General features: G+C 43.7%; 1 protein-coding gene across 10 annotated transcripts in view; it reads right to left on the bottom strand.

Annotated features, from left to right (window-relative positions):
* Positions 1-301: 301 nt before the first annotated feature.
* Positions 302-20,670, bottom strand: part of PROX1 (prospero homeobox 1) — a 74,778-nt gene continuing 54,409 nt past the window's right edge. For 8 of the 10 annotated variants that reach the window (XM_028724659.2, XM_028724658.2, XM_028724665.2 and 5 more), the window contains one exon: positions 302-537. In XM_028724659.2, the coding sequence (XP_028580492.2) occupies positions 349-537 (189 nt within the window). In that variant the 3' untranslated portion in view covers positions 302-348. The remainder of the gene's footprint in view (positions 538-20,670) is intronic. The other 2 variants (XM_028724664.2, XM_028724666.2) reach the window with 1 other exon arrangement.

The raw sequence follows: 20,670 nt of genomic DNA, 5'->3' as shown, positions 1-20,670 counted from the left end.
GCGACGTTTCGACGAGGTCTCACTCGTCATCTTCAGGCTGGTGCTTTCGGCTTCTTGTTACTGGAACTGTTCCAGTAACAAGAAGCCGAAAGCACCAGCCTGAAGATGACGAGTGAGACCTCGTCGAAACGTCGCCTAGACACCCCAACTTTTACACGGGAAGACACCCGAGGACACCAAAACCTGCATTCCTGTACCCGTGAAAATCTACGAAAGCAAATATATATATATATATATATATATGAATGAAATTAATATAGACACACACACACACTCACATGCACAACATGGGCATCAAAAATGGGGTCTGCTAATTTTTTATACATTCATAAATAGTGGTTGAAATCTCTACTCATGGAGAAGCTCTTGGAGGCAGTTTGGGGATTTGAAAATCTCAGGAACTTCACTGTCCAGCTTACAGATGACCTTGTATATGGCCTTCTTCCAGGAAGGATCAACATCTTTGCCTGCGATAATGGCATTGAAAAACTCTCGTAATGTGATCTGAGCCACTTCCAGGAATCTCTCTGGAACCTGCTGATACAAGGAGACAATGGCATTAATAAAAGTTTTCAGTTTCAAGTCTCTGGGTCTTCAAAGGAAACTGAGCTAAGTTCTTGCTTTCAAAAGGGAGCTTACATAGCACCTGCATTTTCTAAATGTGGCAGGCCTCTATTCTCTTAGGCAAGGCTGTTATATATAGTACAATAGTAATAACTTTTAAAACATGTGTTAGCTAGCTTTGCAAAGTTGAACCACAGAATGTAGGTATTAAAATATGAACATCTGGGTTTAGTGGGTGCTGGATTTATAAGATATAATTAGCAGAGGAAGGCAATGGAAAGAGTAAAAAAAATAAAAAATACAAAGAGCAATAATACACAGCTATTGAAGATCTGCAGGGGCTTTTTGCCCAAATATTGATGTGTTTCTTCCTCTTTTCTCTGAGAATTTAGCATGTGCTGAAAAGAACATTGCCTCTTAATTCCAGCATACTCAATTAATAATTTTTTATTATTTGCCCTGTGGAACGCCCTCCCATCAGATGGCAGAGATATAAATAATTATACGACCTTCCATAGACGTCTGAAGGCAGCCCTGTATCGGGACTCTTTTAATGTGTGATGTTCTGTTGTGTTCTGTTGTGATTGTTTTTCTATATATTATGTTGGAAGCTGCCCAGAATGGCTAGGGCAACACAGTCAGATGGGTACAAATAAATAAATATTGTTATTGTCATTCTGGTCCCAGCTAGTTCTGAAAGCCCAGCAAAGAAGTAAGGGTATCTAGGAACACCTAGTAAAGCCCCCTTCAAATGGCCTGGCTGAGAAGTTGCTTTGTTTGTTGTGCTCCCATAACATTTCCTTGCACTCAGACATTATAGCCCCCCTTCAACATGAGTGTTCAGATAAAAACACACCCTTATGCTTTTGGTGTGTGTCTGTGTTGTGACCATGGACCCAGGTTCTTTCTGACCCATTCAGTTTCTAAATGACAACCCAGTCTATCTGGCGTATTGGAAATCATTTTGCACATGGACAGGCGGCTTCCAGCGGCTTCTGCAACTGTGGGTTGGAGAAAAGTGCCCTTGCCATGAAGGCAACTTCCTCTAAATCATCTCCTTTTCATTCATTTGTTTTGCAAGTTGAATCTATGCAGCCAAGCGGCTGTAGCGCTGTCGAGTTGCATGGACAGGAAACTCTTACGGTATTATTTATTGCAGATTCAAGCCCACTTCGTCATGCCCATCCCATGCGGGTGGCCGCTCACAATGCAACTCTTGTCAGCAGAACTTCTGAAGACCTGGGACTGCACATGCCAGCAGTGAGAGTGGCCAAAGGCACACAGCTCCCCCCCCCCCCGCCCCTCCTCTGATGATGGTCTGTGCAAAAGAGCTGAGGAAGGGGATTACTGTCCCTCCCTGCTCAGCAGAAGATACATCTGGGAGGGGACAACCTGCATGCTCATTAGGGTGCTTAAACCTCTCTGTGTCCACCCTAGATCAGGGTCTAATCTAGATTTATTTCCTTTTGTGAAAATTGGTGAGATCTTGCATGGGTGGTGGGGGCATAAACAATTGCCAGGCCAGTGTGTCATCTGGTTGGTGAGCCAGATGGATAGTTTGACCTGATTAAGCCAACTTTTTATGTTCAGCTCAAGCATTGTTCTATGCATTTTGGGGCATAACCCATTCAAACAACTTTCCTGAAGACATGGACCACTAACTATCTGTAATTTCAGATCCGGCTAACAAAACCCTCTCCTCCCAGCTGCTCTTAAAGGAGTTCATCCACCTTCTTCACACTTCATACAGAAGACCTTAAACGTCTCCTCCTGTAACAAAGCGCCAAAAGCTTTCTCGCCTGTTGTAGCAGATGACACAGCAGTGATCTAGGAGCCAGGTTTTGCCATGAGGCAGACATGTGATCAGCTGCTGCTGAAGTCAGTGGGAGTCGCTTGCATGCGCTAGAGGGTGGAATTTGGACCCAAACACTGAGTGTCATTTGCAAATGGCATATTGACTCATAATACTGAAGGCGTGATATGCAAAGAGAGACGGGGGGGGGGGCATTCAATATTCAGGATTGAAAAAAATGTCCGTCTTTTCTAGGGAAAAATAGTTCGACAACACACCACTGTGTTTGACTCTTTAGTCATATAAACACTAAATATGCTAACTATTTGATGCTGGTGTTTGTAGGGGTCTACAATCAGAGGATGTATAGTTCTAGGAATCCTTCCCTTGAAAACGACAGCTCTTGTTATTGTCCAAATCTGATTACGGAGGGCTGGGAGTTTGGGGAGGGTGGGAGGTATTTGCCAAATGTTATGGAAAGATAACAAATATTTGATAAATAAAGTCAAATATTTTTCTGTAGGTTTGGTTAAGTATTCAAAAACAACAGACATTTCCCCCTTCAGAGTTGTGCTACAGATTAGAAAAGAGAACTTAAGTGCCCTCATAAAAAAATAAATGGAGTCAAGGATGGCATAAAAAGGCAAGGGAACTTACTATGGCAGGGATGGAGAAGCTGTGGTCTCCAAATGTGGATGAACTACAACTCCCATGACCCCTAACTACTGGCCATTCTGGCTGTGGCTGGTGGGAGTTGGAGTCGAACATATGGAGGTCACAAATTCCCCATCCCAGTTCCAGGAAGCTGCCTTATACGGAGCTGGACCATTGGTCTATCTAGTTCAATGTTGTCTACACCAGTGATTTTCAACCTTGGGTCCTCAGATACTGATGGTCTACAACTCCCTCAATCCCTAGCCAATCTAGTCAATGGTCATGGATGATGGGATGATGTTGTCTAACAACATCAGGGCAGGGACCTAGGGTTGAAGAACACTGGTGACACAAACTGGAAGTGGTTCTCTAGGTTTTCAGGCAGGGTTATTTTCTAACTGGAGATAACAGAGATTGAACTTGGCACCTTCTGCACGCAAGGTATAGTAGATGCTCTAGCACTGAGCTGTGATGGTGCTTCCCCATATGCGGTATGAAACCGCCTTACACTAAGCCAGCCCATCAATGTCTAGTCTTGATTGGCAGGGATTGTGGTGTGGTGATGAGTCTTACAGCTCTTTGTTGCACCCAGTCCTTTGCCAGTAGCCTTCCACAACCTGTGCCCATCCAGATGTTGCTAGACTACAACTCCCATCAACCCACTGGCCATAAAGGCTTGGGCTGATGTGAATCGCAGTCTGAAGCATGTGGTAGCTTGGAGAAGGCCATGCTAGACAAGCAAATGAACAAGCAAACCAGTATCACAGAGGTGGGACATCATTCCAGAGCATATGTGGAACTCCTATTTAATTTGTTTGTTGAATTTACATAGCGTCCAAACCTGCAGGTCTCAGGGCATTTCATAGGAAAACTCCTACAGAACAAATGTGTGTAAAAAAGAGAGAGAGCTCTAAAGGAAGAAAAGCTGAATGGATTCTTTGCAATAACTTTCACTGAACGTGTTGGAGGGGAACAATGGGAAAGAGAAGTGACAAAGGTTGCAGAGCCAAATAACACTTGCCCAAGTGTTCCTAAAGAACTTTGATATTTCAGTGCACACACCCCCACACATGCACACACACCATTTTTTGTAAGCAAATTTAAAATTCAGATTTTATTCATTAATCCATTCAAACGATGCCAGGAATAGTTTGCTAGAGGTTATTCAGAGGATGTGACAAACCAACAAACGTGATAGTGATTGGGTACAGGGCCACATAAAGTCTATAGTGGAAGGTGTTGTGGGTGGCAATGCTCACTTTAATTCCTAAAAGCCAAGTCACTAGTGCTTGCCAGGAGGGAGAAGGGGAGAGCTAAGGCAGTGGGGAGGTCAGCATGATGCAAACGCACTGACAGTAGGGCTGGATTGACTCCGCTGGAGGGTTTTCACTGTGCCAGCCTCCCTGCCGCCTTGCTCCTTTCCCTCCTGGTAAGCAGCAGCAGCTCAGCTGTCAGGAGGTCAGGTAAGCACCACCTCTCCCCTGCACGCCGGCCGCTGCTGCTTACAGGAACTGCTAGAACAGTAGGAAACAGAGGGCAGGAATAAATGGATGCTATGTGAAGTGTAAACAGCAGGGCCCTTCAAGGGTCTGCGGACTCTCACTGTTAACTTGATGAGAGGTGAACAGTAAGGTAGCCAGGTTTGGAGATGACCCCAGATTATTCAATTATAGCAGATGATTAAGAGCTCCTACAGCTTCTCTATGAAACAGATGAAGAGCTTCAAGCTCCAGATGAAATTCAAAGTACGGTAACTCATACGACACGAAAGAATCAGATGCCCGATTTCATGACTGCTACGGTACTCCCAGTTTTAGATTAATCTATGCAGCTCGAGTTGCTTCATTTCTAAAAGAACAACACAGTGCTGTAAAAAAAAACAGGTCTGGGGCCAAATGTGACCCTCCAAGCCTCATGAGATTCTCCCCAGCCACACACTCACTCTCCCTGGCCTTGCTTCAGATGTTCCCTGAGTACTTTTGCCTGGGTAGAAAGTGTCCTTGAACTCTGGTAACGACTCTTGCTTGCCTGGATGGAAGACAGAGAGGTAGGGGTGTGTGTGTGTGTGTGTGTGTGTGTGTGTGTGTGTGTGTGTGTGTTAGTAAAACTAACCTACTGTGCAAAGATAAATTTTACATTCATTGCTGCGGCCACTTTTGCCTTTCGCCCTGCCTGCCAGTGGAAGGGTGCCCCATAGGGAATATGGTCCTGGGGCTGAAAACTATTCCCCACTCCTGCTGTAAATAAAATCAGATAAAAAACCAGAGAGGACAACGTCAGAGTTGACTGAAACATACGATGCATATATGGGAGACAGGGAGGTACCTTGGGACTGCAAATAGCTTGAGAAAATATCACGCAGTAACAGCTTTTATAGGTAAATTTGCCAAATGCTGAGTTCCTTACAAATTCCCCTCCTTCGTTCTGAGGAAACATATGCAAAACGAGTGGCTGCCTACCCTATGTTTCCAAAGGTTTACAACAGTCTTCAGCCATTCCAGACCTGGTCTATTTTTATTGTCCCTCCAGCTTGCTTCTTCATGCCAGGGAGCCTTAGCTTATTCCTTTGTGTTGCATATTATCCTAATAGCCAGGGTTTAGCTTGAGCCAGGGCTCAGCAGACCTAAGCTCTGCGACCTGTTTTCCATACCATGTGAATTAGATGGATTTTGCAATTTCTTTGTAACAAAAAGGAGCTTCTGGGCCTATGCAGAATGCCTTTCCCTCACCACTGACTAACCACAACCAGTATGTCAAAATTTCCAAGTCAGGAGATGCAGCTCCCAGGCTTGTTTTGAGCCTGAGAGACTATCTTTTGAAATTAAGCACTCCTCCCACCTCAGTTGTAGCTGACCCATTCCCAATCACAAAGAGTACAATATTTTCTTAAGAGAACTGCACATTCTGAGGCAAAACATCTAATTGTTTAAATGGATGGGTGGCTTGATAGATATTTTTTTTTCTCCAAGTGGGCAATTAAGCAGTCAGCTGTGCTAATTGCGTGTGTCTGGGGGTAGCTTTTGCCTGACCCTAAGTGATGATGACCTACTAAGTACGTCTTTACACCTAACTGATTGAACATCTCTCCAGCAGAAACATCTGCAGAAACAATGCCTCAGTGACAAATAAGACCCCCGTCCAGATTTCTTTTTATAGACTCAACAACAATCCCTAGTATGAACCCAGAACATTTTCCTAGCATCAGGTGGCTGCAGTCAATCAAGTAATAATACTTGACATTCGCCAGGAGGAAAGACAATGCTGAGAGGGGGAGCTAGGTGGTGGACTTCAGACTTAGACACGGTTGCCTCAGAAAAGAAGCCTCACATTGCTCCACGTAACCAGCAGATCCCAGGGACAAATGGCTATATATGTCTGCAACATGGCAGAGAAACCAGCAGTGAAAGTACTGGTGAAAAACTACTGATTATTTAGGGAGAGTTGAATAAGCGAAAGATGGAACATCCTGGCCAGTGTGTACTGGTAATGGTTATCTGTGATCCTATGAGCTGGTTCAGCAATTGCTTATCATCCAGTCTTACAAATCATCGAAGTCCCACTTAAGATGCACTATTTTCTCATCAGGAGGGAGGAGATGGGTTGCCTGGTAAAGGCCCTGCTCACTTGGTCATTTATTACAGGAGCTGCATCTCATAAAATGAAGTGTTTTGAACCCTCTTAAGGGGAAATCTGTGGCCTTCTGCATATCACTGGATGGTGTCCCATCGTCCCTGACCATGGTTTATGCTGGCTGTTGAAGTCCAACCAAATCTGGAGGCCCACCAGTTCCTCATCCCTGCTCATGAGCATTATTTAAATGCTGAGTGTTATTTTTCCCTCCGCCATCCAAACCCCCCCCCCCCCCCCCAATGGATGGTTTGGGTGGAAATGTCAACCAGCAATGGAAACACAATCCAGGAAGCCAGATTCATATGCATAACTAGCCTTCCATGTGCAGAATCAATGTAGAGGTACACCCTGACATGAGAGCTGGTACAGCATTGTGGGTAGGCAGCTGACATTTCTATTTACCCAGACCTTTGGACTGAGTGCAATTCTGGTATAGTGCTCTGCTGCTGCAAGATAGCACCATAGGATTTGATATATTTTTTAAACTATAAATACTGGTATTGCTGTTTTATTTTTCTATTGTTAGGAAGGGTGGGGTAGAAACACTCTCTCACTTCCTTAGACCACCTAATCGCCAACATGGAGATAACAGTGCTAATCAACATTATAGGGTTACAGGCAAGCTTACAACAAGATAATGCAAGTGAAGTGCTTTGAACACACACGTGTTCTATAGAAATGCTTAATAATAATACTTGGAGTAGCTGTATTCCATTGTACAGTCTGGATATACCGTTTGCTGTACAATGGGAACCTGCCATTTCCTATAAGGCCATTGGTTAGGCCTGCATCTGCAGCGGGATAAAAAGCCCATCTGACTCTACCATTTTGATACAGAATTCTAGGGCTCTCAGACTACGTGTCACACAGTCTACTCCAGTGCTACAAGGCAGAGAAACTGGCTCTCTTAATCCCTCCTTGTCAGTCATCTTATGGCATACCTCAAGAAGAGCGAATGGAGGCAATCAGAGAGCAAACCAATTGAAACAAATGAGTGAAAACACTTGCTAATAATTGGGGGTAGAGTAGGAATTTAGAAAGCTGCGTTCTGCTGAGTCAGGCTAGTGGTTCATATAGCTTCATATTGTCCACTCTCCTAGGACTGCAGGGAGGAGTATCTCGCAGTCCAGAGGCTGAGGATTGATCCTGGGACCTTCTGCATATAAAGCAGATGTTCCACCAATGAGCTATGGAGCTTCTCTTTCCAACCTTACATGGAACCAAACAAACAGGAGTAAAGCGTTTCTTACTTTCTTATAAAAGGGACGCGGGTGGCGCTGTGGGTTAAACCACAGAGCCCAGGACTTTGCCGATCAGAAGGTCGGCAGTTCGAATACCTGCGATGGGGTCAGCTCCCATTGCTCAGTCCCTGCTCCTGCCAACCTAGCAGTTCAAAAGCACGTCAAAGTGCAAGTAGATAAATAGGTACCACTCTGGTGGGAAGGTAAACGGTGTTTCCGTGTGCTGCTCTGGTTTGCCAGAAGCGGCTTAGTCATGCTGGCCACATGACCCGGAAGCTGTACGCCAGCTTCCTCGGCCAATCAAGCGAGATGAGCGCCGCAACCCCAGAGTCGGCCATGACTGGACCTAATGGTCAGGGGTCCCTTTACCTTTACTTTCTTATAAAGTTATCAACTAGTCTTTAAGATATGAGAGTCTCTCCAAAATCTGACTTGCCACATCCTGTATAAAATTCATTGCACTATTTGAAACTGTCCTAGGTTGTCTCCCTGAACACTTTGCCAGAGGCTTCACAAGACCCACTCATCACATTGTGTTAAGCGTTCTCACCAAAAACAAAACAGTATCAGACATGTATATGATATTACACTTGTTTTTATATATTATATTGTGTGAGCTGCTTTGACTTCGCTTCACGAAGAGAAGCGGAATATAACCTGCCAAATAAAAATGATAAAGAAACGTCAAAAATCATGAAAATGTGTAATTTTCACTTTTCCTAAAACTAGTTGCATGAATCAGCCTGAAGCTACCTTGTTCCTCTTTTCCTAACAAAATGTAACTTTTCGAGCCAATCTGTCTCTTAAACCTCACAGGGCTTTGGAGCCGCTGTAAGGAAAAGTTTTCAAATATGTGCTGAATGCCTTTTTTTTTTCCAGAGGGGAAAAAGGGTTTCACTTCAACAATTTGATGTGCTCAGACACTTATCCAGTGGCTGCGCTGCTAAATTTATCGAACTGAAGTAGAATTTCCGTTTTAAGTCACCAGGTTTGGAACAAAGAGTGTAGACTGGCACAGAATTTCACTGACATCATACTCAACATGGGGAACCCACAATGAATCCAGCAGCAAAGGGTTACATTTTCCTGGTTTGCCAAAAAATAAACAGTGTCTCCTACTTGAAATTAGGGCACACAGGGTGAGAATTTGGGGTGTGTGTGTGCTTATGATGTTCCACAGGCTGGCACTGAGCCTTCACTGCCGACAGTTGTTTTCTTGTTATTTCTTTATTTTTATTTTTTGCCTGTGCAGCAAAGACTTTCTCCCCCCTCCTCCCCCTCTGCCCCCCTCCTTCTCCTCTTCCCAGTTGCTTTACCTTCAAGGATGATTTGTTTTATTAAACTGACTGTCCCCAGCCTCTGCAGTACATAATAAAAGCCTGACATAGCAGCCTGCCTGCCTTCTGTGTCCTGCAGATACTCATCATAAGTGTCAGGACATACCAAGGTTAGCGGTCACTGGAAGTGTGCTGGCTGGCTCGAGCCTTTGCCAAACATGCTTGGCAGCTGAATGAATGTCATAGAGAATAGAAGGGGAATTACAAAGGTTAGAGGGAAGACAGCCTCGCCTTCTCTTTCTTTCTTTCTTTCTTTCTTTCTTTCTTTCTTTCTTTCTTTCTTTCCTCCTCTCTCCTCTCCACCCAGCTCCCCACTTGTTTTCCCCCTTCTGTAAACTGATTTTTCACACTCTCCTGAAAGACACATCAGCTTGTACAGGGAATCGTTACTCAGTCCCTTAAAACTTTTTCACTGTCCAACAAAGCTTTTCCTTTTTGTGAAAGGGGGCTGATGCTGTGCCTATTTTTAGGCACTCATGCCTTTATTGTCTTTTCACTGGTGCCCCAAGATGCCTGCAATTTTGTGATTTTATGGAGAATGAACTTGTTTCACGAAGTTAACACGCTTTATCGCTTAAACGGTGGAGCTTGCCTCCTTAAGATTATTAACATGGTTCCCCCCACAATTTTTCTTTTAAACCCACATGTCACTCTTTTATGGACAAGTTGTGGTGTGGTGTGCAGCCTCTGCTGAAATGAATAAAAAGTGTGCCATTGTGCAGTGCCTGTGCATTCTGAGGACTGCTTGCGCAGGAGACCTTCCCACTGCACTTTCAAACTCACCACCACCACTAGCGCTGCCCTCTAGATTTAATTGTCATTAAACTCAGAAGAAAGGAAAAGTCAGGGTGATATGAAGATCGCCGTCATGTCAAAACCGATCTCCTGGGGAACTGCATTTTGTTTTTTTGACTATAAAAGGGCAATAAAATGCTGACTGTAAGAAGACAATGTCAAGGAGAAAAGGGTATTGGTATTTTGGATACTCTTGACTGCTCGCCTTGGAGAGAGAGTTATTCTTGTCACAAACCCTTTTGTCTGCATCTGCTGACTGCTTGCCTGTAGCCAGCAGCATACTTTAACTGTTTTGTCACCTCCTAACATCACACGCATCAGCTGTTGTGCTTTTGTTACGGGTATTGTCAAACTAATCCACTGTGGCTGTTCTAGTGTGCAGTAAATAAAACAGAAACTGCTTCTCAGACAATTCTGCATGAATATTTCAGATGGCTTTTACAACTCTGATTCACAAAATAAAAAAGCACACACACACACAAACGCAAAACTAGACTTGGATGCCTTAAAGCTAATTGCATGTGGCCACTTCAATTGTTTTGGAGTAGATAATAAAGAGCTGCTCTTTTCCGTCCTTAACTTTTGAGTGCAGCTCTTTAGATTTAAAAAGATCTAGATAATGTGGTTTTTATGTATGCTGCTTAGAGGGCTGGCTTTCTTTAATTAAAGCGGTTTATTTGTTTATTTTCTAAAACAGGCAACATTTCACAGTCTAAGGCTACATAAATCTTCTCAAATGAAAGTCCCACCCAGGCTTCCTTCCCAGGTGAGAGGTACAGGATTGTAGCCTAACAGTCAAATCCTATACATGTTTATTCAGAAGCAAGTCCCTTTGGGGGTCAATGGTTTCCTGATAGAGTGGCTGAGTTTCACAGTATTAATTTGGAATGTGTGAGAGAGAGTGTTTTCGCAAATGAATTTATTTAAAAATAGAAGAAATATAGTGCACTTAGATACAGCTGTATTTAGGGGAGTTGCACCTTCATTTTAAACACATTTACTGGGAAGTGACCTCTGTTTGCATAGAAGCGCATGTGTCTAGGTGCCATGTTGGGCCTGGAAAGGTTTAAGCCAGGTCCACAAGTAGGGAAGCCGTTTCCCTCAGTAACACACCCGGTCCTGAGCACCTTTTTAGAAAGGTTTGTGTGAGGTATCAATGGGAGTCCTTGGAGAATCTCTTTCTAAAGGACAAAAACCAGACTATATCTCTATATATTTGCAAGGTCATTTAAGACACCCTGCAGATATGACCAGCACAATTTCATACATAGCCTCCACATATATGCACATGGTTGTCCTCACCAAAATTAATAACAAATTAGACATTATTTTATTTTATTTTAGCCAGGCCTCATGAGTTGCTGGTTTCCAGAAAGTGAAATTTGAATACTGGGAAACGGGCATTCCTTCAAATATAAATACTTAATTTTTAAGAATAATAATTTAACATGTATAAAGTATTTTTAAACTACCATGCCCCAGTAATTCTTAGCAAGAACCATGTAGGATAAGTCGGTATTATTAAACCCAAAATCTGCACATCAAGGGGTGACAGAGGTAAGTGTTGCTATTCTCAAAACAAATGAATAATAAAACAACCGAATATCTGCTGAGCACTTTCAAGTATCAAAAGTGCTTCACAGGCGTCATTTAGTTGTAATCTTGACACAACAACCCTGTGAGGTAAGTCTCTCAGGCTGCGGCTGAAAAGAGAGAGAAGCATGCAGAAGGGCCTAGTGACTTTGGGCAGCTCCACACCATACATTTAAAAGCACATGGCTTCCCCCAAATAACTGTGTGAAATGTGGTTTGTTGAGGGTGCTGGTAATTGTGAGGGGGGAACTACAGTTCCCAGGATTCCTTGGGGGGGGGAAGCCGTGTGTTTTAAATGTGTGCTGAATGTGCTTTAAACTGTATGCTGTGAATCTGCCCTGTGTGACCGAGGCAGGATTCAAACTGGGGGCTTCCCTGTTTATAGCTCGGTCTCTTGGCTACTCTTCTCAACACAAGCCATAATATGCAGGCTTCTCTCCAATGAGGGTTATTAAAACTGTTTTAGTACCGACCACCTTAGTGAAGTCACACTGGGGTGGTATGAAATGAAGAGAGAAGCCCGTGCGTTTGGGGGGGGGGGGTACGAGGAAAAGAGGCAAACAGCTGAAGTACTTTTTACCGAGCATTCATTCACCCTTGTGTGCACATGATTCTTCTAAACAAACTCTCCTATCCCTGCTGTTTGTTGAGCAAATATTGATCAAGGAGAGAGATCTATCTCCCGACAGCAGTGACACAAGCTGGGGACTTGCACTACAGACAGAGTGGACTTAAAACAGATAAACTCGGAAGCTTAAGCAACCCCGAGTGTTAGGTAAAGAGGCAGGAGGAGGGACCCCTTTTCTCCTTCCAAGCATATTGTCAAGAAAAGGGGGAAATTTTTCTCTGCTCACAAACCTCCTGGGGAGCTATGCCCTCGCTTACATGCAACTGGAAGCCTAACAGCCTGATTCAGAAACCCGCTAAATCAAAGTCTTCCGATTTAAGATGATTTAGGCCATGCATGGGATTAGGTGAGCTTAAAATCAAGTTTGCCAGTTTAATTGGTCTGAGGTTCAGCTTCAAAGTGGCTTGTCTTGTGCCCCCCTCCTTCTTACCGCTGAAGTGGTAATGGATTCCTATCCGAAGGGATGGGGGCTGTGAATGGTCTCTCCTGAATGCGTGTGCGCTTAGGCACTACAAAATCTGCACAGCAGAAATAACTGAATTGAAATCCCTGAACTTCAGTTATCAGATAATCTCTTCATTGCCCCGCTGAACCGTGTGGCTTTAAAGAAACAGTGCGACCACATAGCCCCACGTAAAAGGAATTCCCATTTATCGGCACTTCAAAAACTAAATGTTTTTTGCAATCACGTTCCAGAGGAATCCCCTCAGAAGGAATGAAATCTTAAGGGATCCATCATTATGGGATGCATTCTGCGGCTACCACACATCCAGCAAGGTTTTTTTTAAAAAAAAAAAGTTTGCCGGAAGAATCCTGCATGGTGGTCCCTTTCAAGCAACAAGATGAGATGAACATGCCACCTTGTGCAAAACTCCATTGCACAGTGGAGAAATAGGCTCTTAGAACGCATCTCATAGGCCTGAGCTGAAGCCATTTTCATTCCTGCTGTACCCCCGATTTGGACAATTCAAATATAGTTCCCCCTTTAGAAATAGTCATTTACTTTTCAGCAGTCGCACTCGTTGCGCTCATTGTTCTATCCTTTCTCATGACCTAATATCGTTTCTTAAGAGGAGCCTGCAGGATCAGGCCAATGGCCCATCTAGTCCAGTATCCTGTTCTCACAGTGGCCAACCGGATGCCCGGGGAAAACTCTTTCCTCCTGCCATCTCCATCGGGTGGTATCCAGAAGCGTTTCTGCTTCTGACTATGGAGGTAGAACATAGCTATCATGACTCATAGCCACTGGTAGCCTTATCCTCCATGAATTTGTCTAATCTTTTTTGAAAGCCATCCATGTTGGTGGCCATCAACGCTTCCTGTTGGAATAAGTCCATATGTATGAAGAAGTGCTTTCTTCCTTGCTGCACATCTTATTTGCACAGACCTAATGCTTCCATTTTTCCAAAGGGCAGAGAAGATAACTTCATTATCGGCTCAAAGCATCCCACTTGCTGTACAAGATTTGTCACTGGCAAAGATGGAAAGAATAGAGGAAGAGCCTCAGTTGAAGGGCTATAGCCAATAGCAGAAGGTCCCAGGTTCCATGTTTGGCATTTCCAGCTAAAATGATCCAGTAGCAGCCCACAGAATGTATTTCAATTATTTCAGAGATCCAGCATGCTGTACAGTTGTACCTCAGGTTACATACGCCTCAGGTTACATACACTTCAGGTTACAGACTCTGCTGACCCAGAAATAGTGCTTCAGGTTAAGAACTTTGCTTCAGGTTGAGAATAGAAATCGTGCTCCGGCGGCGCGGCAGCAGCAGGAGGCCCCATTAGCTAAAGTGGTACTTCAGGTTAAGAACAGTTTCAGGTTAAGAATGGACCCCCGGAACGAATTAAGTACTTAACCCGAGGTACCACTGTAGTGGATTTGGTCTAAGGAGACCTAGGTTCAAATCCCTACACATGAGGCTGCATGACCAAGTGGCCATTTCTTAGCCAAGTCTGCTTCACAAAGCTGTTGTGAAGATACAGTAGGAGAAACCCCACAAGAGCTTCCTGAGATCCTAGGAGACAGAGCGGGATGCAAACTAAAAATAGTTTAGTTGCTCCCTCACCCCAAACTCCTTTAGCTCAGTTGTTCCAAACTGAGCAGACGTTCAAAACTTAAGTGTCAAATGTAAAATTGACTCTTAAAATAAAACCCAGTTCTCTGCCTCAGCAGCATATAGAATGGAGGCAGGCAACCTGCAGCCCAAGGATGCAGCCTTCAGTCTAATATCGTGCAGGTGGCAAGTATGGGAAAATGGAGAATGGGGTGGCAGAGAGAGAGAGCGAGACAAAGGGTGGCCCATTCAGTTTCAGCTCTCCCTACACCCACCTCCCACTGACTCTTACTCCCTCTGGCTCCCAGCATATGGTCCTAGGCAGGTTGCTCCTGAATGAATGCAGCCCTCATGACTGTTGGCCGCCTGAGAAATCTTTTAAAGGATTTCTCCGTTTTCCCCATATTATCACAGAGTTGGAAAGGAATCAGTGGATTACCTTGTCTAACCCTCTGCCCTGAGGCAGAACATACTTTACTTAAAAAGAAGCCTGCACAGGTGTATGTCAAGCCTTATTGTGACAGCCTTCTGGAAAGGAAATTCTACCCCCTTTCTAGACAATTTGTTCCTCTGCTAAACCAAGCTGAACTGTTAAGAACTTGTAAGCCCTGTTGGTTTCAGTGAGACAGTGAAATACATGCTCTTCCTAATACTTAGCCTACATCTCGTTTTCTTCTCATCTGAATCAATTGCTCTGTTCTATACTTTAAAAAACCAACCCCTTAAACCAATCAACATTTTAAATTAGGCTCCCTAAATAACCGGCCATGATCATTTCAGTTGTATCTTTGTATACTTTTAAGCAGAAATAAACTATCTTTTTTTGAGGTGGAGCATCCAGGGATATTCGCAAGGCCTGCATCAAAGGACCAGTTGATTTCATTAGCAACATCAAGTTCAAGTGCCTTCCTTTTATAGCAGAGATGAGGAACCCATGGCCTTCTGAATGTTGCTGGATTACAACTCCCATCATCCTTGACCACTGCACTGGCCATGCTGACTGGGGCTGATGGGAGGTAGAGTCTAACAACATCAGGAGAGCCAGAGGCTCCTCCTTGCAGCTGGACAAAATAATTTCAAACCACAAACATTGACATTGGCAGAATGTAAATATTCCTCTGTATTTGAAAACAAAACAAAACAAAACCCCTTAAAATCTTAAACATATCAGGGAGAAGGGTTCAGTTTAGCACTGTTCATGGCACGTAAAAAGATTTCTGTCATGGAAATTCAACCGTTCACTATCACAGTCTAGGAAAGGATTTGTCCATTGTGCTGATAATACAAACTGTTCACCTCTAAGTCGAACTGATTGAATAGGTCTTGCTATCACAACCTTTGGTGCCTACACCTGAACACCACAGAGTTTCATCATGAGATCAACAGATTATTCAAGAGGAAACAGAAACGTTATATAGTTTGTTGTTTTGTGCACAAGCCTCAAACATTAACGCATGTCTCCCGTTCACATATAAGGGGAGACTTAAAGTTTCTGTCCCTGGTTTGTTGTAAACTGCAAGATCCTGCCTCACCTCAACAAGGTTCCTGGTTTGTTATCCAACTTGTGGACTTCTCAACTTGTGGGCTTCTCAAGGCTAGTTGGTTACCCACTGTTAGAAACAGAATGCTGGACTAAATGGGCCTTTCAGTTTATCTCACAGAAACTGTCTTAAGCTCTTATGGTTTGTGGAAACCACACTTCCCTGAGTTGGGATGAAACTGGGAACTGTGGTTTACAACAGATCAGAATTAGAGAGTGATATCCATTCATATTCAGAGTAACAAACAAATGAATTTAAGTCCGTTGATTTTGACTAACACCAGATATCACTGAGAAGCTTAAAATTTCATACTCTCACCTGCCAAAGAAAGTGTGGAAGCTCAAGGCTCATGTTGACAAACCATGATTTGTTTTAGCATTTTTAGAGCTGTGTTAGAAAATCTCTAGAAACAGCAAAACTAAGCAAAGTATACAACTGTGTAGCCTAATGCTGTGCTGCATTACAAATGTACCCAGGGTAAACACACTTGTAGGAAACAGCTATAGTTCAAGGCTAGCCTTTCTTTGAAAAAACAAACCCTGAATGTTTCATCAGTCTTAGCACAAGAACTAAGAGCAATAACACTCTGTCTCATATTTTACAAAGCTTCAAAAGAACAATGTCCCATTGAGTAAAATTCAGCAGCATTCTGTAAACATTAATTTAAGGAAATCAATAAGCTCTGTGAGCTAAAGGCATATTACAAGATAAACTGGCCCGAGAGCTAGTTGGTCAAACAGATTTTAGTTTTCTCGGCCAGATAAAGATGGTTTCAAAATGGGGCTAACGTGTCGCAACCAAGGTTTGAAAGCTATGTGGCCTTCAAACAGTCTGCTTGTTCCTACTACAAAGCTGGACAAACATACTTTAAATATGATAAGACTGGCCATGATTCGTTTGCTTAGCAGTTTTATATAAAAGTAGAATTGTTAGCCTGGGAAGCTTCTCACACTTGCTCTCAAATCACAATTCTCAACAAGCCAATTTCAAGAGCTCGGGGTTTGAGATTTTATCGCTTTAACAGGAGACCTCTTTTTCATTTTGTTTTTAACAGCAGAGAGTTTACGGGTCCATCTTTATTCATGTTCACCTGGTGGGCAACATGCTGTCCTGCCAAACAGAAAAGCTCAGATCTCTTGTGGATTGGAGATCAGAGGTCTCTGGTTGGTGAAAGCTGCTCACGTTGCAGAGCTGAACCGCACAAGGTCATGTCAACGGGAGGTAAACAGGTAGCGGGGAGGGCAGGCTGGCAGTCTTCTCCTTGGATGCTGCAATAGGGGTTTCTCTTAACGCAGATAAGGGGGCATTAGGGGCAGCTGACTTGGAACTTCTGCAGCAGGAAAAAAAGTGTGGGAGCAAGCAGAAAGGGAAGGTGGCGTTCCAAGGTAAAGCAGCTCCGAGGGAATATGGATCCCCACAATTTGGATAAAAAGGGGGTAAAGGAGGGGGTATTAGAAACATTACAGATTAAAAATAAAGCAAGAGAAAGCTCTGATGAGAATGTTCTACTCCACAATCCAGTATGAACATTCAGAGAGCCCAGGAAGACATGGTATATAACGGCATGTATCCTTTCTCTAGTTTAAAAATGAAAAGCGGCCTCAAAAGACTGCAAATGGAAGCGGCTGTTGACACCTTTCCCTTCTGGTGATCCTGCCAGTCAAAGCTGCCCCCAAGCTGATTTCCTTACTGCAGGGTATTCTCCACTCCCCCTCTGTTCCTGTGATAAAGCTTGCTGCCTTGGGGGCTTCTTTTTAAATCCAAATAAAACATCAGAGCAAAACTTTTTCATGTAGTTTGAAGGCCTTGAGGTAGTCAACATACACCCAGCTCCTTCCCATCATCGTATGAGGGGAGGAATGTGTGTGAAATAAGCAGGGCTATACTGGATTTACACACACACACACACACACACACACACAGAGAGAGAGAGAGAGAGAGAGAGAATTCTCCATTTTCTAAATTAATGAGAGAAAAAGCTGCAGTCAAAAAATCATCAAAGATTAGCTATCCATCTATAATTTTACATGCACACTGCTTTAAGAGATTTTCTTTTTTGTTTATCAAACAGTCCATACATTTACCAAGTAAATAAATCAGGGAATAATGGGTGAAACCCTCAAAGGTAGCGTGTAGGGTTTTCGTTGTGCTTGCCTTACTTTTGAGGTGGCCGGCGGTTTGTGCAAGTGCCTTTTCTTTCATTTTACAAATCATCTAAGAAGATAAGAATTGCTAATGGCCCATCTAGTCTAGCACCCTGTTCCTACAGTCTAGCACCCCAACCAGAGGCCCTCAAGCAGCACCCAAACACAAGAGCGCTCTCCCTTCCTGAGATTTCCAGCCACTGATATTCAGAAGCATTAATGCTTCCCCCTGCAGAGGGAATAAATGTCAGAAAGTAGCCAGAACATACAATAGTTTGTTGCTTGTTAGCTCCCGCCTTCGCCTCCATTAGTTCTGACATCAACTCCCCTTGATCACCTGTAGCGAGCAAAAATTGAATCCTAGCTAGTACAGGTAGGAGAGGAAAGTAAGAAGAAAAAGAAAAACCCCAAATCCACAGTGAAAGAGGGAAAGAATTTGCCATAGTGAGTGCTTTTTTGTTGCCTGTAAGCTTTTCAAAAAGTATCGACATATAAAGCTTTTTAAAAGGTATGAAGTGTGATCTGGGTAGGATTAAGATTGAGTAATCCTATTTAGAAGCCTTTAAGAGTCGGAGCGTTTTCGCACATCTTGTGCGCTGCTTCAATGATTGTCGCAAAACTTCTATAGGTTTGGCTGGTCTTCCAGCAGTATATGCTCCCCCCGCATTTCCACAGACAAAAGAGGGTTCCACCTGGAACAAATTATTCATTAGGTTATCACAACTGTTTCGCAAAGGCCAGGGAAATTTTTTTGCCACCTACTCACGATGCAATTGTGTTTATGAGATGCAGAGGACATCAGACTGGCCTGGGGCCAGCTTTGTCCCTTTTTAAAAGAGAGAAAGGGAGGGAGGGAGAGAGATACTACTACAGTGGTACCTCGGGTTACATACGCTTCAGGTTACATATGCTTCAGGTTACAGACTCCGCTAACCCAGAAATAGTGCTTCAGCTTAAGAACTTTGCTTCAGGATGAGAAGAGAAATTGTGCTCCGGTGGTGTGGCAGCAGCAGGAGGCCCCATTAGCTAAAGTGGTGCTTCAGGTTAAGAACAGTTTCAGGTTAAGTACAGACCTCCGGAATGAATTAAGTACTTAACCTGAGGTACCACTGTACTACCTCTACTAAAGTTTTAACAATGTGCCAAATGTTGTGGATATGCCCTGGGAAGAGAAATCCATTCTTATCTTGAAACCTTAAATTCTAAATAGGATGGTAAAGACAAGGTGAGTAAGCAGGACAAGATGATTAATTTAAAAGAAATAAAAATGGAAAACGGTAGAACAGGGATGAGGAGCCATTTTCACCTAAGGGCCACCTTCCTTTCAGAGCAACGTTCTAGGAGCCCATGTCAATGGTGGTGGATGGGCCGAGAGGCATAAGTCAGCAGCACAATAAATGTGAATTTCGCCTTTGTACAGCACACTTGTTTCTACACACAGCCCTCTTTATCCTCCAATCCAGGCAAGCAATTTTATCAACAGAGTTCAAGGACACACTCCATCTTGGCAAAATTGCTCAAGTAGGGCTGGTGAGGGGTGTGGCTTAGGGAGAGGGGGTGTGGCCTAAAAAGCATCCCCTCTCCCAGGCCTGAGCTTCCTTATCCCTGGAACTGAACATGAACCTATAGTGGTACAGGAAAGTTTTACAGAAGAAATGGCTTCTGGGAAGATATGGCCACCAACCTGAACAGCTTTAAAAGAGGGTTAGACAAATTCATGGAGGAGGCGGCTATCCATAGTTACTAACTCTTGACAGTTGTGTTCTGCCTTCACTGTTGGAGGCAGAAAGCCTTTAAATACCACTTGATGGGGATAACAAGTGGGGAGAGGGGCTTCCCATAAGCATCTGGCTGGTCACTGTAGAAGAAGACGCTGGACTAGATAGGCTACCAACCAGATCCAGCTGACTATTCTTATGTGGAAAAGAGAGGGAATTAGACTACAAGCCTGGGGGAGGATGTGTCCCAAGGCATAACAGAGCAAGGATGAAGGGTATTGACATGTAAAGACTAGGATCTTGAAGTGGGTGAATAAAATGACAGGGAAAAACAGCAATGGAAGACCATCATGAGTTTAGCAAAAGGAAAAAGAAGGAAAGAAAAGCATATGCATATGGGGATGAGAATATCGGCCACCCGCTCAGCATTCCTGAGACAATATTCATCATGGGTGGGGACAGGAGAGAGGAATAAGGTGCTGAAAATTTACAGCAGCAACTGGGAGAAAACTGTAGTAACTGTCAATGATCTCCTAACAACTATTGAGGTTGGGGTTTCCCCCCTCAAAAGGATCAGCTACCCTGTTCCCTGCTCTTACAGCTTCTAACCCATCAGTTCTTATCTCCCATACCTGCCTCACTGGAATTTTTCTATCCACCATTTACAGCAGCAGCTGTAGCCAGTTCCGGTTGACTGTTCTAATATCAGTGCTGGTCAATGGCCAGCAATTCTTGGCATTTTAATAAGTATGAAAAGAATGTGTCCATGGCTGGTGAGTGTGGGTCTCTCTTCACACTGTGTGATGGGTGGAGGTGCTTTCCGGATGCACAAGGATGTGCAGCTTGGCCCCGCAGGTAACCAATGCAGGCCCAGAGTCAAATCAGAAGAGAGGTGCAGCAGGGAGAAGATCCTAGACAAAGCTTTTCCATCCTTGAGATGATACCGGTCAGTGGAGACAATACTGAACTACTGCAAGAAG

This window comes from Podarcis muralis, chromosome 3 (assembly GCF_964188315.1).
Source record: "Podarcis muralis chromosome 3, rPodMur119.hap1.1, whole genome shotgun sequence".
NCBI lineage: Eukaryota > Metazoa > Chordata > Lepidosauria > Squamata > Lacertidae > Podarcis > Podarcis muralis.
Note: the sequence above shows the minus strand (reverse complement) of the source record. Positions and strands in the feature narration are given on the sequence as shown.